The sequence below is a fragment of the Oncorhynchus gorbuscha genome, linkage group LG07, assembly GCF_021184085.1.
Source record: "Oncorhynchus gorbuscha isolate QuinsamMale2020 ecotype Even-year linkage group LG07, OgorEven_v1.0, whole genome shotgun sequence".
Lineage (NCBI taxonomy): Eukaryota > Metazoa > Chordata > Actinopteri > Salmoniformes > Salmonidae > Oncorhynchus > Oncorhynchus gorbuscha.
In genome coordinates this window covers 51,076,682-51,103,100 of record NC_060179.1, presented here as the reverse complement: position 1 = coordinate 51,103,100, position 26,419 = coordinate 51,076,682, and the positions used below count along the sequence as shown (strand labels likewise).

At 43.2% G+C, this 26,419-nt stretch overlaps 1 protein-coding gene across 1 annotated transcript in view; it reads right to left on the bottom strand.

Annotated features, from left to right (window-relative positions):
• Nucleotides 1-26,419, bottom strand: part of LOC124039981 (zinc transporter ZIP11-like) — a 153,249-nt gene that overhangs the window by 47,345 nt on the left and 79,485 nt on the right. Inside the window, 1 exon segment of the mRNA XM_046356622.1 lies at nucleotides 9,190-9,372. Coding sequence (XP_046212578.1) covers nucleotides 9,190-9,372 — 183 coding nt within the window.

Sequence of the window (26,419 nt, the reverse complement as noted above, 5' to 3'; positions counted from 1 at the left end):
GGATCACGCCATGGTTCTTAGCGCTCTGGGAGGAGGACACAATGGAGTTGTCAACCGTGATTGCGAGATCATGGAACGGGCAGTCCTTCCCCGGGAGGAAGAGCAGCTCCGTCTTGCCGAGGTTCAGCTTGAGGTGGTGATCCGTCATCCACACTGATATGTCTGCCAGACATGCAGAGATGCGATTTGCCACCTGGTCATCAGAAGGGGGAAAGGAGAAGATTAATTGTGTGTCGTCTGCATAGCAATGATAGGAGAGACCATGTGAGGTTATGACAGAGCCAAGTGACTTGGTGTATAGCGAGAATAGGAGAGGGCCTAGAACAGAGCCCTGGGGGACACCAGTGGTGAGAGCGCGTGGTGAGGAGACAGATTCTCGCCACGCCACCTGGTAGGAGCGACCTGTCAGGTAGGACGCAATCCAAGCGTGGGCCGCGCCGGAGATGCCCAACTCGGAGAGGGTGGAGAGGAGGATCTGATGGTTCACAGTATCGAAGGCAGCCGATAGGTCTAGAAGGATGAGAGCAGAGGAGAGAGAGTTAGCTTTAGCGGTGCGGAGCGCCTCCGTGATACAGAGAAGAGCAGTCTCAGTTGAATGACTAGTCTTGAAACCTGACTGATTTGGATCAAGAAGGTCATTCTGAGAGAGATAGCGGGAGAGCTGGCCAAGGACGGCACGTTCAAGAGTTTTGGAGAGAAAAGAAAGAAGGGATACTGGTCTGTAGTTGTTGACATCGGAGGGATCGAGTGTAGGTGTTTTCAGAAGGGGTGCAACTCTTGCTCTCTTGAAGATGGAAGGGACGTAGCCAGCGGTCAGGGATGAGTTGATGAGCGAGGTGAGGTAAGGGAGAAGGTCTCCGGAAATGGTCTGGAGAAGAGAGGAGGGGATAGGGTCAAGCGGGCAGGTTGTTGGGCGGCCGGCCGTCACAAGACGCGAGATTTCATCTGGAGAGAGAGGGGAGAAAGAGGTCAGAGCACAGGGTAGGGCAGTGTGAGCAGAACCAGCGGTGTCGTTTGACTTAGCAAACCAGGATCGGATGTCGTCGACCTTCTTTTCGAAATGGTTGACGAATTCCATACAATTATATGTTTCAGGGCGGACAATTTGAATCATTCAATTAACAGACAATTCTCACCAATCACTTTCCAAAGTCTAACAGATCACCGACCATTTTGAATCCCACCGTATCTTCCTCCACTATGCAATCTGGTCTCCGAACGGGTCATGGGTGCACCCCTCAGCCACGCTCAAGGTCCTAAACAATATCATAACCTCCATCCATAAAAGACAATACTGTGCAGCCGTCTTCATCGACCTGGCCAAGGCTTTCGATTTAACATACTCAATTGCCTTGATTTCTCAAATGACTGCCTCGCCTGGTTCAACAACTACTTCTCAGATAGAGTTCAGTGTGTCAAATCGGAGGGCCTGTTGTCCGGACCTCTGGGGGTGCCACAGGGTTCAATTCTCGGGCCGACTCTTTCCTCCATATATATCAATGGTGTCGCTCTTGCTGCGGATGATTCTCTGATCCACCTCTACGCAGACGACACCATTCGGTATACATCTGGCCCTTCTTTGGACACTGTGTTATCAAACCTCCAAACAAGCTTCAATGCCATACAACACTCATTCTGTGGCCTCCAACTGCTCTTAAATGCTAGTAAAACTAAAAGCATGCTCTTCAACCGATTTCTGACTGCACCCGCCCGCCCGACTAACATCTCTACCCTGGACAGTTCTGACTTAGAATATGTGGACAACTACAAATACCTAGGAGTCTGGTTAGACTGTAAACTCTCCTTCCAGACTCACATTAAGCATCTCCAATCCAAACTGAAATCTAGAATCTGCTTCCTATTTCGCAATAAAGCCTCCTTCACTCATGCTGCCAAACAAACCCTCGTAAAACTGACTATCCTACCGATCCTTGACTTTGGCGATGTCACTTACAAAATAGTCTCCAACACTCTACTCAGCAAATTGGATGTAGTCCATCACAGTGCTATCCAATTTGTCACTAAAGCCCCATATACTGCCCATCTATTACTCCAGTGTTAATGCTAAATTGTAATTACTTCGCCACTATGGCTTATGTATTGCCTTACCTCCCTAATCTTACTACATTTGCACATACTGTATATAGATTTGTCTATTGTGTTATTGACTGTACGTTTGTTTATTCCATGTGTAACTCTGTGTTGTTTGTGTCACACTGCTTTGCTTTATCTTGGCCAGTGTAATGATCTTTGTCTTCATCGGATGAGGAGTAGGAAGGATCGGACCAAAACGCAGCCTGTCCATGATATTTATTATAACAGAACACGAAAATACAAAATAACCAAGTGAATGTAAGAAATGAAAATCGAAACAGCCCTGAAAGGTGAAACCACAATACAGGAAACAACTGCCCACAAACACCAGGTGGGAAAAGGCTACCTAAGTATGGTTCTCAATCAGAGACAACGATAGACAGCTGCCGCTGATTGGGAACCATACCAAGGCCAAACACATAGAAAAGAAAACATAGAAAAACAACATAGAATGCCCACCCCAACTCACGCCCCGACCAAACCAAAATAGAGACGGAAAAGGAACTAAGGTCAGGGCGTGACAGGCAGGTCGCAGTTGTAAATGAGAACTTGTTCTCAACTGGCCTACCTGGTTAAATAAAGGTGAAATAAAATGTTTATAATAATAATAATAATAATCTAGGTCCGGTGAACAAAGGGACTTGAGTGTCTGTACGTTATCACAATCACACTATCATGAAACATACACCACCTCCTTTCTTCTGCCTGTAGAGATCTTTATTCCCGTCAGTGCGATGTACTGAGAACCCTGTGGTTTAGATCGTATCTGTCGGAAAGATATCAGTTTGTCTCTGTGAATGGTTTGTCCTCTGACAAATCAACTGTAAATGTTGGTGTTCCTCAAGGTTCCGTTTTAGGACCACTATTGTTTTCACTATATCTTTTACCTCTTGGGGATGTCATTTGAAAACATAATGTTAACTTTCACTGCTATGTGGATGACACACAGCTGTACATTTCAATGAAACATGGTGAAGCACCAAAATTGCCCTCGCTAGAAGCCTGTGTTTCAGACATAAGGAGGTGAATGGCTGCAAACGTTCTACTTTTAAACTCGGACAAAACAGAGATCTTGTTCTAGGTCCCAAGAAACATAGAGATCTTCTGTTGAATCTGACCATTAATCTTAATGGTTGTACAGTCGTCTCAAATAAAACTGTGAAGGACCTCCGCGTTACTCTGGACCCTGATCTCTCTTTTGACGAACATATCAAAACAGCTTTTTTCCATCTATGTAACATTGCATAAATCAGAAACTTTCTTTCCAAAAATGATGCAGAAAAATGAATCAATGCTTTTGTTACTTCTAGGTTAGACTACTGCAATGTTCTACTTTCCGGCTACCCGGATAAAGCACTAAATAAACTTTGGTTAGTGTTAAATACGGCTGCTAAAATCCTGACAAGAACCAAAAAATTTGATCATATTACTCCAGTGCTAGCCTCCCTACACTGGCTTCCTGTCAAGGCAAGGGCTGATTTCAAGATTTTATTGCGAACCTACAAAGCATTACATGGGTTTGCTCCTACCTATCTTTCTGATTTGGTCCTGCCGTACATACCTACACGTACGCTACGGTCAGAAGATGCAGGCCTCCTAATTGTCCCAAGAATTTCTAAGCAAACAGCTGGAGGCAGGGCTTTCTCCTATAGAGCTCCATTTTATGGAGTGGTCTGCCTACCCATGCGAGAGACGCAAACTCGGTCTCAACCTTTAAGTCTTTACTGAAGACTCATCTCTTCAGTGGGTCATATGATTGAGTGTAGTCTGGCCCAGGAGTGTGAAGGTGACCTGAAAGGCTCTGGAGCAACGAACCACCCTTGCTGTCTCTGCCTGGCCGGTTCCCCTCTTTCCACTGGGATTCTCTGCCTCTAACCCTATTACAGGCGCTGAGTCACCGGCTTACTGGTGCTCTTTCATGCCGTCCCTAGGAGGGGTGCATCACTTGAGTGGTTTGAGTCACTGATGTGATCTGGAAATCCCGGTCTTAGGTCAGTTAGGATCACCACTTCATTTTAAGAATGTGAAATGTCAGAATAATAGTAGATGGAATTGTTTATTTCAGCTTTTATTTATTTCATTACATTCACAGTGGGTCAGAAGTTTACATACACTCAATTAGTATTTGGTAGCCTTGGCTTTAAATTGTTTAACATGGGTCAAACATTTCGGGTCTGCCTTCTGAGGATTAGGATTGAGGTCAGGGCTTTGTGATGATCACTCCAATACCTTAACAAAAGCCATTTTGCCAGAACTTTGGAAGTATGCTTGGAGTCATTGTCCATTTGGAAGACCCATTTGAGACCAAGCTTTAACTTCCTGACTAATGTCTTGAGATGTTGCTTCAATATATCCACATAATTTTCCATCCTCATGCTGCCATCCATTTTGTGAAGTGCACCAGTCCCTCTTTCAGCAATGCACCCCCACAACATGATGCTGCCACCCCCATGTTTGACGGTTGGGATGGTGTTCTTCGTCTTGCAAGCCTCCCCCTTTTTCCTCCAAACATAACGATGGTCATTATGGCCAAACAGTTCTATTTTGTTTCATCAGACCAGAGGACATTTCTCCAGATAGTATGATCTTTGTCCCCATGTGCAGTTGCAAACCGTAGTCTAGCTATTTTATGGCGGTTTTGGAGCAGTGGCTTCTTCCTTGCTGAGTGCCCTTTCAGGTTATGTCGATATAGGACTTGCGTGGATGTAGATACTTTTGTACCTGTTTCCTCCAGCATCTTCACAATGTCCTTTTCTGTTGTTCTGTGATTGATTTGCACTTTTGTCACCAAAGTACGTTCATCTCCAGGAGACAGAACATGTCTCCTTCCTGACTATTGTTTGTACAGATGGAAGTGGTACCTTCAGGCATTTGGAAATTGTCTACTATTTGTTTTCTAAGGTCTTGGATGATTTCTTTAGATTTTCCCATGTCAAGCAAACAGGCATTGAGTTTGAAGGTAGGCCTTGAAATACATCCACAGGTACACCTCCAATTGACTCAAATTATGTCAATTAGCCTATCAAAAGCTTCTAAAGACATGGCATAATTTTCTGGAATTTCCAAGCTGTTTAAAGGCACAGTCAACTTAGTGTATGTAAACTTCTGACCCACTGGAATTGTGATACAGTGAATTACAAGTGAAATCATCTGTCTGTAAACAATTGTTGGAAAAATGACTTGTGTCATGCACAAAGTAGATGTCCTAACCGACTTGCCAAAACTATAGTTTGTTAACAAGACATTTGTTAAGTGGTTGAAAAATAGGCTTTAATGACTCCAACCTTAGTGTATGTAAACTTCTGACTTCAACTGTATGTGCATGGTCAGGCACAGATGCACTCACACCCATACACACATGCACATCTATGCTCAAGCAGACACACACACACACACAGTCAGCATGGAAAACAAGAGGTGTAGAGAAACACGAGAGAATGCTCAGGGAAACAACTAAGGGAAGAAAAACAATTTAGATCCAATATAAATTACCTTCCAAACAATCTGTATCGAAGTGCGTCCCTTTCAGTGTCAAGCACAGAGAAAACATGGAATCATTGCTTGGCGATAAAAAAAGAAGAAGAGACTATACACCTCAAAGGGCTAAATGCCAAAAGCTCTTATAAACATGAGTGCAGATTAACCTGAGCAATGATGCTTTAAAGAAAAGGCCACAGGCCCAGAGGACAAGCCTACAGCCAACCACGGTTGAGCATCGCCAGAAGGGGGGCTTTGTTTGGTCCATTGAGCCAGGGGGCAGAGCCTGGAGCTGGGCCATTGGACCAGAACGAGCTCATATGTACTCATCCTCTCATCCTCTATCTGTGTTGTCCCCTCCATTTTGCTCTCTCACTTCCTTCATCTGGGGGGCTAGGGGTTGTTTGTGTATACTGTATGGGTGTATGCGTGTGTGTGCCTGCGTCCGTGCGTGTGTGTGTGTGGGATCCGTGTCCCCAACCACTAGTGACCTCTCAGGGGGACTGTAATTCAGCTGTCAATCGCACAGTCAAATGTGTTGCACGCCTTGTTGGTTAAGCCAGAGAAAAGGCTTGGTAGTGCTCTGTGGCTTGCCAAGCTTCTATCATGTAAATGTGACACACACACAGTCAATTCTCATGGGAGGATAAGGACAGTCAGAGACAGCAGCATGGCTTGGAGGGCTCAATGTGGGGAAGCTTAACAGTGGACTAGTGAATGGGTCAGTGGGCTGACTACTGGTAGCTAATAAGCCTAGGGAGGTTTCTGTGTTGTGGTTCAGATCAGTCCAGTCCACACCAGCCGAGATCAGGAAACATTATACAATGAACAGTCGTGTGTGTGTGTGTGTGTGTGTGTGTGTGTGTGTGTGTGTGTGTGTGTGTGTGTGTGTGTGTGTGTGTGTGTGTGTGTGTGTGTGTGTGTGTGTGTGTGTGTGTGTGTGTGTGTGTGTGTGTGTGTGTGTGTTTGTGTGTGTGTGTGTGTGTGTGTATATATATCCATCCTTCCATCTCCACAATTATGTCTATTGGGAAATGTAAATATTGATGATCTATATCAGAGGAAGTTTTGTCATCTAGGTCTAATTGCTATTTATGTAGATTTTTTTGGTTGTTGAAGTGACTGGTAGCAGGTATACATAAATACTTATGGTAATATATACATGTAAACACAAGTAATAGTGAGCAGTAGCAGGATAGATACTGTACATACTAATGCTAATGGAAATGAATAATCAATGAACAGCGGCGTAATGGTAGTAATACATCTAGTCAATAATCATTGATGACCAGAGAAGCATGATGATGGCTCTGGGAGAGAAGACTGGGGTCCAGTAGTATATTTGTATGCATTCTAATGCTATCACGCTAATCCTCAGTAAGTTAAATTATGCCTTTGAGTGCTCCCATACCTGTCAGCTTTGAGCTGTTGATTGATTACATTTTCCCTGTCCCTGATCCAACATGATTACCAGACACACACACACACGGTCTTGTATAACTGACCTTGTGGGGACACTCAATTCAGTCCCATTCAAAATCCTATTTTCCCAAAACCCAACCTTAACCCTAAAGCTAACCTTATCTCCTAACCCTAACCCTAAAACTAACCCTAGCTCCTAACCCTAACACTAATTCTAACCTTAACCCTAAACCCCCTAGAAATTGCATTTGACCGTGTGTGGAAGAACAAAATGTCCCCAGTTGGTCAAATGTTTTGTTTGTTTACTATTCTTGTGGGGACTTCAGTTGAAGTCGGAAGTTTAGATACACCTTAGCCAAATACATTTAAACACAGTTTTTCACAATTCCTGACACTTTAATCCTAGTAAAAATTCCCTGTCTTAGGTCGGTTAGGATCACCACTTCCAGACTCCGACAAAATTTAAACTAAATTGACGCCTTGTAGCATGCATGGCCTTGTCATGATAACATTGAGATATACCAGGCTAATGGTGTGTAATAATGTGTCTGTATGTGTATTGTAATTGTCAATACGTTCTGTTTCAAATGACTACATTTCACCAGCTCTGATATCCCGCCCCCCCCAATAAAAACTGCACTGAATTGATGCCTTGTAACATGGCCTTGTCATGCTAACATTAAAGATATACCAGGTAAATTATGTGTCTGTCTAGTCTATAACGCATTGTATTTCACCAGCCATGATATCACAGACGGTACATGTCACCAATTCATATGGATGTGCGTTCATCCGCACATCCTGGAAAACACTGGCGTTAAAACACTGACGCGAAATTCCCCCTAGGTACAGATCTAGCTTCCCCTCCCCCAACCATAACCTTAACCATTAGCGTTGAAAATGTAAAACTGACCAAGATCAGCGTGTAGGGGCAACTTCACTCGACACTGTCATTAAACTATGCACATCTGTTCACGTGGAGTTAAGCTAGACTGCCTGTGAACACAGGAATCAATTAAACTTCTCACTCTGATGTTTTCCTCCAATTAAAAGGACCACACCTTGGGGCGAGGCCATCGATTAGGTAACTATGTTTGTACATTGAATTAATGGACTGTTTTTTTTGTTTGTTCTCATCCATATTTCACTAACACATGTGGAGTGACACAGGGATGCTCCTGCATCCTAAGCCTGTCCCACTCTTACGCCCACGGATCACACTTTCCCTCCTGAAACCTCTGAAAAACACTGCTATTGCTTCTCCCAGTTGGTGCAGGTTTAAGCTCATTTCGGTAAAAACACATATAGGAGCAGACTTGCCTCGACAAGCAGGGGATGCCTAGCGGTAAGTGCATAGCCCCTTCAGGAAAGCACAACTCATCCTCATCAATACTCTATCATCAGTCAGATGAGTAGGGTTGGGCGGTAATCCAGATGTTCACATCATCATTACCGTCCTTCTCTCATCCTGGGATCTCGGTTTCATTACCGTTTTAGTACACAAGGCGGTGTTATAAACACAAAAAGCCCATTGGCCTCCTTATTTATTCAGCCACTTACTTACCTAACTAGCAAGTTAAACCAAATGTACAGCTGGACTCACCAGCTCCCGCTTTCTCCCGTTGTGCTTTTTTACAAACAAACACGTGACTGGGTCAACAGTTCTGCGGAACTACTGCAAGCTTCATAATGTAAGAAAACGTATTGCACAAGTTGACTGCAGGTATTAACTTAAAAAGTATCTACTAATATTCAAATTGTTTGAAAAACCTCAAAGACATTGTTTTGATTATATCGGAAAAACCATCCCGTGGCTTATTCCAAATACCCCGGTATACGGTATATACAGTATACCGCCCAAGCCTACCAACTAGAGGAGGAAGCTTGAGCAAATGGTGTGTTGGCTCTTCAAAATCACCGCTACAGATATATCTTTAGCTATACTAAAATGACCCTTACCCACTACTCCCTCTGAGAGGATTGCTGAGGTGTAGCTTCAGAAATATGGGGAAAATTCCACAAAGGGAATCAGCCTGTTACCATATTACTGTGCCTTAAGAACCTAACCTATCCAATTCAGATGTCGATGAAAAGACTTGGGAAATATAATAGGGGCTAGGATCTAGAAGTTAGGGTGCAGGGGTTGGTTTGGGACTGAGCAACACAGACTGGGCTATGGTGGGTTCATCTTCTCACCTGGGATGTTGTGGATGGTGATGGCCAGGATCAGGAGGACGATGCGCTTCCAGCTGCTTCCTGTTTGCCCTGCCCCATCCTGTTGCCGACTGCCCACTTCCTGTCCCTCGGAGTCTGAAGAGCCAGCATCGGCGTAGGGGCCTTTCCTCCTTTGGTACACGTCTCCTCCGTTCTCAAGCTTATCTGTAAGGAAGAGAAGACCACATTCAGACAACATTCCTACAACACACTGCGCTTGCCAATCAAGCAATCTTTCAGATTAGAATACGATTAAGCAATGTTAGAAGACGATTAAGCAATGGTAACCATTATTTCAGCAAATGGGATCTAATGAAAAGTCCAAGTGAGACAGAGGTCTGATGAGAAGCTGATGAGTATGGTCATCATCACTTGCATTACATTTTCAGTGTAAAGGCATGAGCACAATTCCATTATTTAGCTAACTGTAACAATGTTCAAACAGCATGAATTTAATGTCATGAAATCTCAGTTAATTAACTAAAACAATTGCATTACAGCAATTGTCTGCTTGAATCAGCATGAACAATACACAAAGAGAACGGCACTGGAAATGATCAAATGACTGCAAACGATTGTTCAATTCTTCTACACAAGAATAATGAGTGTGTCAATGCAATTAGCAAGAACAAATTGAACAATCTACTTTAAATTCAGAGAGTAAAGTGACTGCACGCTCTGGACACGACTAAATGATGACAATACAACTATTCATGCTGGTACATATGAAGAAGTGTATTGCTGTAGTTATTTTGGTTGTTTCATTTTTGTTTTTGCTTCAATAACAAATCTCACCAGATAGGGTCTGCTGTATGGTCGGGATATCTCCCTAAGGGTTATCCCTCTAACTCCCTGACCCTGTGACTCTGCAGTGAGGTCGCCAGTATGATAAGGGACTTTAAGCCAATTTGCAAAATGGTTTCAACAGTGTGTTGGTATACTCTTTGATGTTTGTCTTAGACATTTTGTATTAAGAAAAGTGGGAATGTAATAATTTGTCATACGGGGAAAAGTTTGGATTTCCTGAATCAGAAATGCTTTAAACTGTTGTTTTGGTCTGTCCTCTCTCGAAGTTATGGCGATAGTGACTACAGATGATATCTAGATGCATGGAAGGGATAATTCGACCGAGAACAGTGTGAGCCTCACCCTCTCTAACCAGCTGAGGTAATGGCGACAATGGCGTTCATTACGGACCTGTCCTTCAACACTTCTACCTGAAGCTGAGTGCGGCATGTCCTGAGACCGTCCACGTGAAGTGAGCATGGAGAGAGACCACGCCCAAACTCCTCTCATGCTGCTGATGCACTGGTCGGAAAATGGACAAGACAGAACGGACTGTACGGAATGGTGGTGGCAGCTCAGGTGAGAGATGCATTTGCTTGGGAAAATCAGATTATTCCCCAGATATTGAAATCGGGACATTATCAAAGGCATCCGCTTTGACAGGCATGAGTTACATGTGTGCCATTGTGAAGATGAACGGTAAATGCTATCTGAAGAAGAAAATGAATAGACGCCAGAAGAATGAGTGCCCGGAAGGAAGCAAGGATAAAAAAAGCGAGGATAAAAGTTGATTAACTTTCAAAGCAGAATGACTTTCCTGTTGTTCCTCGACTGTAGTGTATGATACATCATTTTCTAGCTCTGAGTCTCTACTTTTATCCAATGTAAAAAATAAACACCATTTCACATTTTGCTACATAAGACCGAATCGAGCCGGTCGGTCACATGTAGAGGCGACTATGGAAGTCAAGTAGAACGTCACACATACCCAGTTCATGGTGGGAGTAGCAGAGATAGTGTTGTAATTTCAGACACTATTGTCAACTTTCTTTTTTTTAATGTTTTATTTTTAAAACCCCTTGTTCTCCCCAATTTTGTGGTATCCAATTGTTAGTAGCTACTATCTTGTCTCATCGCTACAACTCCCGTACAGGCTCGGGAGAGACGAAGGATGAAAGTCATGCGTCCTCTGATACACAACCCAACCAAGCCGCACTGCTTCTTAACACAGCGCGCATCCAACCCGGAAGCCAGCCGCACCAATGTGTCAGAGGAAACACCGTGCACCTGGCAACCTTGGTTAGCGTGCACAAACTTGGTTTGAGGTTGACTAGTTGTCCTGAGTTTTACTCAGTTTTACTAACAGTTGGCATTGTCGGCAGGATTCACCACGATTTACAGTCGAACTAGAAAGCCTGAATCAGTGAAACAGGAGCCGGCACCAAAACCAAGCTAGGCACAGTTCCTATACCCGTTATCACTTATTCTGACCTATTGATGAGATGAGAGTCATAGGCTGAACCAATTATAGGATATGGACCTAGAAAACCAGAGCAGGGTAGTACCTGCAGAGGGTAAATCCTAGGGGGTCAATCCCGAGGGGGTTGGTTCCTGCGAGTACCATGAAGTATAGCGTAAGTGCTGGAATGTTATCCCGGGCAGGTTAGTCCCTGCGGAGGATAATTCCAAAGCGGTATATATTCCAAGTGGATTGGTTCCTGCTAGCTTCATATAAGCATAGGGTAAGTCCTGGAAGGTAAGCCAAAGCAGGTAGGTACCTGCAGAGGTTAAGTCCTAAGGGGTAAATACCAAGTGGGGTTGGTTCCCTACTAAACCCATAAGGGGGGGGGGGGTACTAGTACGGTAGGTTGTAGAGAAGTAGTCCATGGAGAAGGACAAAAGGAGGGAATGTGGATGGTTACGGAAGGTTGAAACACATTCATGGTTAGAAAAGAAAGAAGGTATTTGAACGTTGTTTGAACATGACTTGCGTGTATTAGCAGGAGCAATAAGGAGAGAGGTTGGTTTATGCCCTATTGGGGCAGGCAACCGTGACATATTATGATGAAAATTGGAAGAAAACTGTGAATAATTTTGGTAATGTGTGTTGTCAACAACATTGATGTTTGAAACGTGACACTGGTGTATCGACATTAGGGCTCCGGTATTCTCCAGCAGTAAATTGGCAGACTCTTCAGTTTTGGTTCTAACACAAGGTATCAGGTGCCGTGGCCAATTAATAGGCACAAATACCGAAACTACTCGCCGGAGAAGTGGGTATCACTAACTTGGAAAGTTGTTAATAGTGGGCGTGTATTCGAGCCATGAATGAGGAAATTTGAACACCTTAGACACCGCCGCGAGAGGCACAGAAATCGATCAAATTGGGTACCTAAGAACATTATTTGTAGAGTTCTGAAAAGCAATTCTGTCAAGCGACAGCATTGGGGTTACCAAACTCCACAAAGAATTACTCACAATATTAACTCCACTTTAATTTCTCGTGACCCCTCCTCCCTTTCGTCAGTTCTTTTAAGCTATTTCAGAAGAAGACGGAATAAAGTGTCTCACGAGGTTAAAAAAAATGGCCAAGGTTTTCTGATTTGGAAGGAGTGCTTGGCCGTGCCAATTTTAACTTGTTACTTTTTAGAATCCATACCCCTGGCATTTTGCATTGATTATCCAACCCCAAAATTGGTTCCACACCCGTCGCCATGTAAAATGATCCAGGTATTGTTACTGGTTCTATGGTCAGAGCCATGCGTAGTAGTTGTATCGCTTTCGATGAACACCTCACTGAAGATGGACAATTGTGTCTGGAATGACAACACTATCTCTGCTACTCCCACCATGATCTGGGTATGTGTGACGTTCAACTTGACTTCATAGTAGTCTCTGTACTGTGCACAGTTAGCTGTCCTTCCTCTACTATGAGCTATCCCCTGTATCACTATACACAGATGAGTGGTATCGTTCCCCAGAGACTATTACCCACTTCCTTAATCTATGAGCCTCACAAATCTCCGCCCCAGTCATATTCAATTCCACTTCCCCAATTCCACTGTACTGTTAACGCGTTGGTTTTTGGGACTCCATAGAATACACTTACGTCGGTCCTGACAGACTCTGCAACCCCGCATGAAAATATTATGTCTCAAACACTGGCCCCTTATGTACTTTGCCTCCGGCCTCAAATACATTTTCACCTAGATCATTCCATCTAAACCATAACACATGAATCACTACTGCTAGGCTACTTTGGAAACACCTACTCATTTCAATGGTTCTTCTTTATTTGTACTATTTTCTACAATGAATGGGATCAATTTGGTTTGTTTTTGCTGTTCTCCAAATAGCATTTTAGGAGTTTTAAATTGTGTAGAAATGTAACAAATGAGCTTCAACTTTCTAATTTTGAGGGGATTGTTCCCAGACCTCAAAATTGGCCTCCGGATGTGGTTAAAGCATTGTTGTGGTCTTAGTACATTCAATTGTTTTAGTTGTTCTACAAAAAAAAGTGTGAATTCATAAAATAATTAACTAGGAAACCCGGGACAAATAAAACCAGGAAAACAGAATTTACCAAAAAGAAGACAAGCACAAAGACAGGTGAAACAGATCAGGGTGTGACAATGGAAAGTAGGTCATGATAAGCTACTTTCACCAGCCCGCGAATTAAAGATAACATTTAAATTATGCATGAAGCATCCACTTACCCAGGCCAGTATTTTTTCATTTGGGCCAGTAGCTTTCAGTTGGCACTGGCCTGGGGTGCCACTGGCAAATTTACCTGAATGTCAAGCCTTGCAAGGGCATGCCAATTTAAAATATGGCTAGTCATTATTAGCCTGGTTTAGTATGTAATGAATGTACATTATGGGACACAGGCCAGGTCATTATTGCCACGCAGTGGTGAAAAATTGGTGGGACTAAATCACGTGCTGTTGCCATCAACTTAAAAAGTGGGTCGCACCAGTGGAAAAGTTTAGTGTAGAGCCCTGAATCAGCTGAATAAATTCAAATAGAAATGTTATTTTTCACAATTAAATTAGTTATGTGAGTAGTGGAGCCAAATAAAGAGAAAGAGACAGCAATATCAGAAGGCTTCAAAGGCAGGATAACACTTGTCAGCATGACCCTGTGCCCGCAAATTAGCGTGTGGCCTGTACCTTATTCCCATATGGTGACCTTAGCGTGGGCAAACCGAGCATACGAGCTGGAGAAACGCATTTGCATGGGGCTGCCAGGAGCTCAGGTGCCCACTTCACTGGCTCTCATCTTGCATTAGAGTAAAAGTGGTCGGGAGATGGGGTTGTGTGTGTCTGTGTGTCTGTTGTGTGTGTGTGTCTGTGGTGTGTGTGTGTGTGCATGTGTGTGTGTGTGTGTGTGTGTAGGGGGGCTGATTGATTGCAGCTGGGCAATGGGTTCCAGCACCAACAGCCAACCCCCCTAGAGTAGAAACTGATCTACAGGAAGAAGGCTCTGATTGTATTATAATTAACCTACTCATCTCTCTGATCATTGGGAATAAGTGCCAGGAAAACACACACACACACAAGCATCCCACACACACACACACGCAAAAGGATACCACACACACTTGAGAGCAATCTTGAGCATATTAAAAAATATCACATGCACGTACGCTCCATTGAGTGGGGAGCGGAGGGACAAAGACCCCAATTACCCATCCACACAGGGTCGAAGGATAAGATATGGGGATGTACGTGAGCCTTGTTTTAGGCTACTAATACCAGACTATGTGAGCGGAGCGGAGCTGGAGCGGAGCATGTCCAAATTTTCCTGGAGAGCGGAGCGAGATTCTCAAAGACTGAAGCGTCGGCCTTCTCGCCCACTCCAATTTCGCTCCAGTAGCGCTCACTTCACGAGCTCAGGGCATCCCCGCCCCAGCATGCATTTGTGGTCTACTTGTGTGCTCCTATAGCCCCTTGCTTAAGCTACTGTCAAGGAGTTTGCTAAATATTTTCATAAAGACAGTGATAAAACACTGGTGCTAAATCAAGGTGACTAACAAAGATGAGGACCAACAGCAAGAGAGGGAGTGCAGTGATTTAGTGTCCACAACTAAATAATCATTGTGGAATCTAATCTAATCACTTTTTTAAACATTTTTATTTCACCTTTATTCAACCAGGTAAGCCAGTTGAGAACAAGTTCTCATTTACAACTGCGACCTGGCCAAGATAAAGCAATGCAGTGTGACACAAACAACACAGAGTTACACATGGGATAAACAAATGTACAGTCAATAACACAATAGAAAAATCTATACACAGTGTGTGCAAATGTAGTAAGATTAGGGAGGTAAGGCAATACATAGGTCATAGTGGTGAAATAATTACAATTTAGCATTAACACTAGAGTGACAGATGTGCAGATGATGTGCAAGTAGAGATACTGGGGTGCAAAAGAGCAAAAAAAGAACAATATGGGGATGAGGTAGCTGGGTGGGCTATTTACAGATGGGCTGTGTACAGGTGCAGTGATCGGTCAGCTGCTCTGACAGCTGATGCTTATATTTAGTGAGGGAGATATAAGTCTCCAGCTTCAGTGACTTTTGCAAGGTGGCAAAAGAGGTGTTGCTTTGGGGGTGACCAGTGAAATATACCTGCTGGAGCCTGTGCTGCAGATGGGTGTTGCTATGGTGACCAGTGAGCTGAGATAAGGCAGGGCTTTACCTAGCAAAGACTTATAGATGACCTGGAGCCAGTGGGACTGGCGACGGATTTAGTGTTTATATGCTGTTTAATATGACATGTAGCCTATTTGAAATGATATTCGCTTCATACATCCACCTTTTCGTGTTTATTCAAACACTTTCATTCAAATCCATATGGTGTGGTTTCAATACTTAAACCAAATGGTAGGTCCAGGTAGTCACAAAAATAGATGGGTGTTGGTTAAATTGTGATTTTAATGAATGGAGTGTATTTGGAGCTGGAGCGCAGAGTGGTTTTTAGCTGAGTGGTAGGAAAGGACATGGAACGCTGATCGGGATTTCCAACCATTCAATTCCGCTCACATGCTCTTATTCCTACACAGTTATGTGTAATTGCTCTATTAGGAGGAAAATACTGGGACAAAAGAGAGCATTTAGTTCACTTAGATCCTTACAGACCACATACACTGAACAAAAATACAAAACGCAACATGTAAAGTGTTGGTCCCATGTTTCATGAGCTGAAATAAAAGATCCCAGATATTTTCCATACGCGCAAAATGTTTATTTCTCTCAAATTTTGTGTATATATTTGTTTACATCCCTGTCAGTGAGCATTTCTTCTTTGCCAAGATAATCCATCCATGTGACAGGTGTGGCATATCAATAAGCTGATTAAACAGAATGATCGTTACACAGGTGTACCTTGTGCTGGGGACAATTAAAGGCCACTCTAAAATGTGCAGTTTTGTCACACAACACAATACCACAGGTGTCTCGAGTTTTGAGGGAGCGTGCAATTGGAATGCTGACTGCTGGAATGTCCACCAGAACTGTTACCAGATAATTTAATGTTAATTTCTCTACCATAAGCTGGCTTCTTTACCTGCGGGACCGTCTGAGACCAGCCACCGAGACAGCAGATGAAACTGCAGGTTTTCACAAACAAAGAATTTATGCACAAACTGTCAGAAACCGTCTCAGGGAAGCTCATCTGCATGCTCGTCATCCTCACCAGGGTCTTAACCTGACTACAGTTTGGTGTCGTAACCAACTTCAGTGGGCAAATGCTCACCTTCGATGGCCACTGCCATGCTGGAGAAGTGTGCTCTTCATGGATGAATCCTGGTTTCAACTGTACCAAGCAGATGGCAGACAGTGTGTATGGCATTGTGTGGGTGAGCAGTTTGCACAATGTCAACATTGTGAACAGAGTGACCCATGGTGGGGTTATGGTATTGGCAGGCCAAAGCTATGTACGACAAACAAATTGCACTTTGAATGCACAGAGATACCGTGACAAGATCCTGAGGCCCAGTGCCATGCCATTCACCAGTCGCCATCACCTGGAAGCTATTCCCTGCATACTCACCAGACATGTCGCCAATTGAAAATGTTTGGGATGCTCTGGACAGCTGTGTACGATAGCATGTTCCAGTTCCAGCACAATCAACAGCCTGATCAACTCTATGCGAAGGAGATGTGTTGTTGTGCATGAGCCAAGTGGTGTCCACACCAGATACTGACTGTTTTTCTGATACACGCCACAATTGTTTTTTAAGGTATCTGTAACGAACAGGTGCATATCTGTATTCCCAGTCATGTGAAATCTATAGATTAGAGCCTAATGCATTTATTTCTGTCACGCCCTGATCGGTTTCACCTGTCCTTTTGATTGTCTCCACCCCCTCCAGGTGTTGCTTATTTTCCCCAGTGTATTTATCCCCGTGTTTCCTGTCTCTCTGTGTCAGTTCGTCTTGTATGTTTAGTCAAGTCAAATAGCGTGTTCTTCCCCGTAATCCTTTTCTATTCTCTTTTGCTATTCTTACCCGGTTTTGACCCCTGCCTGACTCTGGACTACTTTCCCACCAGCCTGATCATCCTGCCTGCCCTGACCATGAATCTGCCTGATCATCCTGCCTGCCCTGACCATGAATCTGCCTGATCATCCTGCCTGCCCTGACCATGAATCTGCCTGCCCTTCAGGTACCTATTAGACTCTGAACTGTTTTTTTTTTCCTCTACACAACCATTCTCTTGCCTACCCCTTTTGGATGAATAAACATTGTAAGACTCCAATCATCTGCCTCCTGTGTTTCTGCATCTGCGTCTCGTCTTGTGCCTTGATCATTTCAATTGACTGATTTCCTTACATGAACTGTAACTCAGTAAAATATTTGAAGTTGTTGCATGTTGCGTTTAGATTTTTGTTCAGTGTACATATTTGAGCTCAGAGTACATTTATTCATTCATAAATTGCATTATGAGCTGCTGATAGAGAGAGCGATAAGATGAATGCTAAGGAGGAAGTAGCATCGGAGAGAGAGTAGAAAGCTCAAACTTTAATTATATAAGCTATAACTGAGGTAGATTCAGGAGTGAACTAGCCTCTTCCCTGGTCAATACAGATAATAACTACGTATTTTCAGCAAACTTAACGTGTAAATGTTTGTATGAACATAACTAGATTCACCAACTGAGACAAACTGAACAAGTTCCACAGACATGTGACTAACAAGAATGGAATAATGTGTCCCTGAACAAAGGGCTGGGGGGGGTCAAAATGAAGAGTTACAGTCAGTATTTGGTGTGGCCACCAGCTGAATTAAGTACTGCGGTGCATCTCCTTCTGATGGACTGCACCGGATTTGCCAGTTCCTGCTGTGAGCTGTTATCCCACTATCAACCAAGGTACATTCAAAACATTTCTGGGGGGAATGGCCCTAGCCCTCACCCTCCGATCCAACAGGTCCCAGACGTGCTCAATGGCATTGAGATCCGGGCTTTCCATCCTTTTCCTGTCCCGCAGGTGTGATGTTCAGATGTACCGATCCCATGCAGGTGTTGTTACAAGTGGTTTGCCACTGTGAGAATAATCAGCTGTCCGTCCTGTCTCCTTGTAGCGCTGTCTTGGGCGTCTCACAGTACAGACATTGCAATTTATTGCCCTGACCGCATCTGCAGTTCTCATGCCTCCTTGCAGCATGCCTAAGGCACGTTCACACAGATGAGCAGGGATCCTGGGCATCTTGCTTTTGGTGTTTTTCAGAGTCAGTAGAAAGGCCTCTTTAGCGTCCTAAGTTTTCATAACTGTGACCTTAATTGCTTACCGTCTGTAAGCTGTTAGTGTCTTAATGACCGTTCCACAGGTGCATGATCATTAATTGTTTATGGTTCAGTGTTTAAACTCTTTACAATGAAGATCTGTGAAGTTATTTAGATTTTTACAAATTATCTTTGAAAGACAGGGTCCTGAAAAAGCGACATTTCTTTTTTGCTGAGTTTTTTTTACTAATTACATGTGATTGTGTTTTCTGACTGCAAGTCCTTGCAAACAACCTTTGCAATCATAAACACTGGTTCACTTTGTCAGACGGTAAGCAATTCTAGAAAAGAACAGCACAGGACACAGGGGAAATCAGCTTAAATTCAAATTGAGCAAACACCAATAGTAGCACAGGAACACACACCGAGAGACACACACACTGAGACCCCCCCCCACAGTACACACACAGCAATGACAGGTAGTACTAATGCTCTCTTAGTGAAACCATCTTCTCTCCACACCCAGTGACTAAAATACAGCTACGTCAAACGCTGGAAATAATGTTTTTTTGGTGAATTCGATCATATAGTCATCCCATTGAAGGCCATTCATTACAGCAGCCACTAGGGGCCTTAGGGAGAAAAGGTGTTGAAGGATCACAGTAATTAGTATGTGATAGATAGGAGCCTTCAGACCTTGTCCGGGACCACATCCCTCTAAGAGCTGAGGGCTCATCAGGAGTGTGTGTGTGCTGTGGCTGAATGTCACTGTGGATTCTATTTGGCAAGGTTTGATTGACAATCTCTAATACAGCCATTCAACCTGTCAATCACTTGTCACATCACACATGCACGAGCACACATGCACACTCCCCTGACTCATAACACAATCAATTTTCTCCACAAGCTAATGGGCCACATGTTACAAAGTAAGGGGCTGGGAGGAGGAGATTAAATTACACACAGACACTTGACCACAGTTCAACCACATTATTGGAATCACTGCTGTAGATAGTGACTTTTAACGGTTCTCAAAATAAACCGTGTCTTTTTTTTTTTACATACTTTTTTTCAAATGACAGGAGACGGAGAAGGTATATTATAAATTGTTTTTTTTAGTTTTGAAACATTATTTTTGTGTCCAAACTTCAGTAGCTGGCTACCAGTGCGAGTGTGAAGTTTTCTCCGCCAGAATGGTAGAACGGCAAACCCCTAGGGTACACGGAAAAGGTGTGATTAAAAGTGAGGATCGACCTCTGCCTGAGATCAGTTTCATGAAGAAGGATGAAAAGGTGAGGGTGTTCAATACCAACTGCAACTGGTATCAGAAGTATAGCTGGTTAGCAGGAAGCCTTTCATCAAGCCGCCTATATTTCTGGCCTTGCCTGCTTTTTTGGAAAGTCTGAGCTTTGATCGAAAGGTGGGTACGGTCACCTGAAGAACATTGATCGTTCAGCTAAACGGGAAAAGAAAAGCAGGGAGCATATAAATGTCCATATCAGATTGAAGCTTCTCGGAAAAAGCTACATTGATTATGGACGACCGTCTGCGTATTCAAACTGCGCAACACAACGAGAAGGTAAGAAGAAACAGGGATGTTCTCAAGCGGCTTTTCAAGACCACTGCGTTTTTGGGCCTGCAAGAATAGGCTTTCAGAGGACAAGACGAGAGGGAACGTTCCGCCAACTACAAGGAACTTGGCAGAGGTAATTGCACGTTACTGATGCTTTACTTGCTGCACATATCGAACCTTCGACTGTATATTCTGGAATGTCGAAAAAATATCCTGAATGATTTGATCTCGTCATCCATTAAAAGCGTTTTTCCGCGTGCGCTCATGTAGGCATTCCACTTTCCTCTGTTATTTATTTAGCAAAGATGATAACACATAATCACTCCAGACAGACACAAGCAAAAATTCCTGACCTAAATGTTGCAGCAGCCTAGGCTACACCTAAACATTGTGTAATGGTATGTATTTATAGTCCATTTGTGTGTTTGGAGACAATGTGAATGTGATCCAAATTTGGTTTATATTCAAAATTGGGCTGGCTAGGCTGCCTACACATTTTTAATCCAAAATGATTAACTGGAATGAATCAATCAACATAATAGTGATGACATATGTGAGTACATATTTGTATAAGGCCGACAGTTGCCGCAAACATGCATAAAGCAAGCTCAGCCCCTGTCAGTTATATTGTCTATCTGTTGTTGTCTATCTGTCCGGGCAGAGGAAATCCCCCTCCTAATCCAGTCTAAATATGATTTATATGAACAAATATAAGGTAGCTGCAGTTTGACAGGGCCATCACCCCCAGGGCCAGGAGGTTTTTTCAGGAGTTTTTTTTTGAAACCATGTGACTTGGTTAACACAAACTGTATACATCATAACCCATATAAAACCTTTTTACAACTGATTAATCACTGTCATATCTTATAGGGTCCCAAGTTTTCTTAGTTAGGTTAACATATAAGGAAAAACTACAGGCCCCGGGGGGGGGGGGTCAAAATTGCCCCTCCGCTCTGGGACCTATGGTGCCAACAGTCTGCTTGCAGGTATGTGGATGATCAGGTCTTTATCCAGGAAAGTTTCTTGGGATACTTTGATGTGTCAAGTGGGCAAAATGTGTAGTGTGTTTAAGTTTATGAATTCTGAGAGAAACTTGTTGTCCAAACCTACAATGGCACAGCTGTAATGGAATGTATCTGCTATCTGTATTTACAGCTAAGTACCCTTCTGCTCCATCATTAAGAGGTGATGATTACTCCACTCCACTACCATTGTCAACTGTCTCCTGACATGAACTGAAGCCACGTCTCATCTGCCCGTTCATCCACGGACACATTGAGTGTTTCCCCTCCTAGCACTGTGAGAACCCCTATCAATTTACAATCACAATCACATTATTACACATCAATGATTTTACTCCTTGCTTGGACTAACTCATTCTTAGCTCTTTAATCAAACTGTGCAGTGTGTTGTGTTAGTTTTTTTGTCTTCCCAGCCAAATCCTGTCCTGCACTGATCAGGCCTCTGAACACCTCACTCAGTCACCGCTGTGATCTCTTTCCAACACGGTGTAAGTTGCCCACTCATTCCCATTCCCCATAATATTGTACTATAAGTCTTTGACGTTTTTTCTTCTTTGTCGTCTCTGTGCATTCCGTGCCTATACCGTGGCTCTCCCATCCTCCTCAATTCTTCAAATCACCAGTCTCCCCTGATGAAGAGGCACAGAATCCATTAAATTGGATAGCCATGGGGGGTATCTTGCCCGAAAATATTGCAGTTACGAGAGTCCCGTTGATAGCAAATCCACGATCGGAGGTCATTCATTTTATTATCAAGTGACTGTACACTGGCCAATTTTCACGTTGGTATGAAGAGATTCGGGAGACGGAGGAATGCGTAATAGTTTAAAAAAAATTAAGCCCCCAACTACAGCGTGCCTTGTAAAGGCACGGGGACGAAGACCAAGCAAACACGTAACAAAAACACAGGGTCGAAACGCAAACAAAAGAGCGAGGAGTACCTCGAAATAACACACGTGCACAATGATTATCACACGGGACGAGACCAGTAAACGCTTAGTATGTAGTACGTTCATCTCTAGGAGACAGAACGCGTCTCCTTCCTGAGCGGTATGACGGCTGCGTGGTCCCATGGTGTTTATACTTGCGTACTATTGTTTGTACAGATGAACGTGGTACCTTCAGGCGTTTGGAAATTGCTCCCAAGGATGAACCAGACGTATGGATTGCACAGATGATCTATTGAAGCAACATCTCAAGACATTAGTCAGGAAGTTAAAGCTTGGTCTCAAATGGGTCTTCCAAATGGACAATGACCCCAAGAATTATTCCAAAGTTGTGGCATCATGGCTTAAGGACAACAAAGTCAAGGTATTGGAGTAGCCATCACAAAGCCCTGATCTCAATCCTATAGAAAATTTGTGGCCAGAACTGAAAAAGCGTGTTCGAGCAAGGAGGCCTACAAACCTGACTCAGTTACACCAGCTCTGTCAGTAGGAATGGGCCAAAATTCACCCAACTTATCGTGGGAAGCTTGTGGAAGGCTACACAAACCGTTTGACCCAAGTTAATCCATTTAAAGGCAATGCTACCAAATACTAATTGCTGACCTAAGACAGGGAATTGTTACTAGGATTAAATGTCAGGAATTGTCAAAAATTGAGTTGAAATGTATTTGGCTAAGGTGTATGTACATTTTCGACATCAACTGTATATACAAATACAATCAGTGGGAAAAGGAGCCAGGTGTGCGCATTGAACGTTCCAGAGGGATCCGTGACACTAACAGAATGGAGGGAAGAGGTGGCAGGTTTTCCATTCACTTTAATCTCGCCAGGATTCCCCCTCACCTGCCTCTGTAAAGCCAGCGTTTCCTCTTGGGTAACCTCAGAGTAAACCTGATCTCCAAGCATCTCCTTTAGTAGGCTACACGCTATCTTTCAACTCACCTGACTGCCATTTGGAAAAGCAACAGCCAACAGCCCAGTTGTCTCCCTTCCTCCCTCTGGGATAAGTTAAATTGCCCTGGGGGGTACGAACAAAGGATCCAATATGGGAAAGTGGTTTTCCTGGTCGTAATGCTGGTTAGTTACCGCCACTCTGATATCCAAAATGTTCTGGGCTAATAATGTAAGAAATAACACACACAAAAAAACACTGCAAAGTTGCTTAGGAGCTAGAAGCAGAGCTGCCATGTCTGTCGACGCCATCTTGAGCTTCACAACTCAGAAAAAAACAATACTGTGTTCTTAATGGCCTTATCGCTGTAAGAGAGACTTCTCAGCTACACTGGGCGATTTTAACCTTTGTCCTATTGTGATTATGTACTCATATACAATGTTTGTCGACCCCCCCCCTTGCCCACAAAAAAAGTGGGTCAAAAAATATATAACCCCCCTAATAACCACAAAATCGCATTCAGCAACTGGACAAATTATGATGAAAGATAAAGTTGTGATACCCTGAACAGAGACTAAGTGCAGGGAAATATATTCAAATATTCCACTCTGGTGGAGTTTCAGCATGAAACAGGTTTGTGTGTGTCTGTCTGAGTCTGTGTGGCGTGCACATGACGGAGCAGAGTGACAATCAATTAATGAGGAACGGAATGTCTTGCCATAATCAAATCAAATGCTATTGGTCACATACACGTGTTTAGCAGATGTTATTGCGGGTGTAGCGAAATGCTTGTGCTTCTGGCTCCGACAGTGCAGGAATATCTAACAAATCAAATTTAACAGTTTCACAACATATACCCAAAATACACGTAAATCTAAATAAGGAATGGATGAAGGATATATATACATACACTACCATTCAAAAGTTTGGGGTCACTTAGAAATGTCCTTGTTTTTGAAAGAAAAGCACATTTTTTGTCCATTAAAATAACATAAAATTGATCAGAAATACAGTGTAGACATTGTTAATGTTGTAAATGACTATTGTAGCTGGAAACGGCAGATTTATAATGGAATATCTACATATACGTAGAGAGGCCGATTATCAGCAACCATCACTCCTGTGTTCCAATAACACGTTGTGTTAGCTAATCCAAGTTTATAATTTCAAAAGGCTAATTGATCATTAGAAAACCCTTCTGCAATTATGTTAGCACAGCTGAAAACTGTTGTTCTGATTAAAGAAGCAATTAAACTGGCCTTCTTTAGACACGTTGAGGATCTGGAGCATCAGCATTTATGGGTTCGATTACAGGTTCAAAATGGCCAGATACAAAGAACTTTCTTCTGAAACTTGTCAGTCTATTCATTCTGCAAAATGAGGGCTATTCCAAGCGAGAAAATGCCAAGAAACTGACAATCTCGTACAACTCTGTGTACTACGTCCTTCACAGAACAGCGCAAACTGGCCCTAACCAGTACAGAAAGAGGAGTGGGAGACCCTGGTGAAAAACTGAGTAAGAGGACTAAATTGAGAAACAGACTCCTCACAGGTCCTCAACTGGCAGCTTCACTAAAAACACCAGTCTCAATGGCAACAGTGAAGAGGCAACTCCATGATGCTGGCCTTCTAGGAAAAGAAAGCAAAGAAAAAGCCATATCTCAGACCGGCCAATAAAAATAAAAGATTCAGATGGGCAAAAGAACAGACACTGGACAGAGGAACTCTGCCTAGAAGGCCAGCATCCTGGAGTCGCCTCTTCAGTGTTGACGTTGAGACTGTGACGTATCCATTATAACAACCTACAACTACAACACACTTTGATCTCTGGAGGACAAACCAAAGGCTTTCTGTCGAGCGACTATCCAGCAGATGGACCGGAGATCGCAGAGAGGGACAACAAAGGCATACACTTGTAAATATGTAAATGTAATTTCGAATGAGCGGTTGTTCATGTTAAAAGTTTTAGCATTTTTATTTTATTTTACCTTTATTTAACCAGGCAATTCAGTTAAGAACATATTCTTATTTTCAATGACGGCCTGGGAACAAGTGGGTTAACTGCCTGTTCAGGGGCAGAACGACAGATTTGTACCTTGTCAGCTTGGGGGTTTGAACTCGCAACCTTCCGGTTACTAGTCCAACGCTCTAACCACTAGGCTACGCTGCCGCCCCATTTCCATGAGAGTAGTTACAAACTCTGAGTTTCTCGTCTCTTGTGCTGTTCCCACCCCTTTCCTTTGTCTACCAAGCCGTCATATCGTCCACTAGGGACTTTTTCTTGTGTGTGTTTATGTAATTCTGTGATTGATTAGTTAGTTAGTTAGTAAATAAATAGTTGAGCCAATTTGTATATCACTTATTCATGATTTACGTTAGGGTTCGTGCAGATATCCAAGGGTTTGCGACGTTCAGGAATGAGACTGATGAGGTAACAATACATTAATAGAAGACTGTAATCGATGAGATAATAAGATATCTGAAGCGTTGTTTCCGGGAAATCGAAACTCTATAAACAACATTTCCCCGTAATTTAACGAATCACGGAATAATTACACATAGAGAATTGATTTGATATAATAACAGTCTTCACATTTAATGATAGTCAACGATACAACATACATATATATGTATATTTTAAAAATGAATAGGTTAAGACTATAGCCTAAAGCCCATGCATCAGAAAGAGAGAACGTGAGAGTCTCTCTTGTGTGCTCTCCATTACGCAGCACAAGGTCAAGTTCAAATAGGCTAAACCATTGTCTGTCACGTCCCAATTTCGTCAACCATCGTCAATAGGCAATACTATTGTAATATCCCCCAACCTTAGTGTCTTGGCTCCATGGCACTTGTGGATGTTACCTTTCATCATGCTACCTACAACGATTGTTGCCAGGCAACAATCAACCCATTACAACAGTAGGTCAGTAGTATGCCCTCTTCCCAGGATGGCCAGTGACGCACACATACAGATGCTCACACAAACTTGAGTACACGAACGCATGTCGTATGCACACACACTTGAGCGCACAAACAAACAAAACACACCACATGCTGGGCAGACAGAGGAGGGACGGATATGAGCAATACTCCCGTTGTGTGCTCCTGTTAATGTGTAACTGGACTACAATGTGTTCTGTGATGATAAGGGTATACAGCACCCCATTGAGCCCTCATCCCCTCCTGTAAAACCTATTCTACAGAGAGACAGAAAGAATAGTGCGAAGAGGGAATAAGAGTGAAAAGAGAGCGAGACAAAGTGGAGAG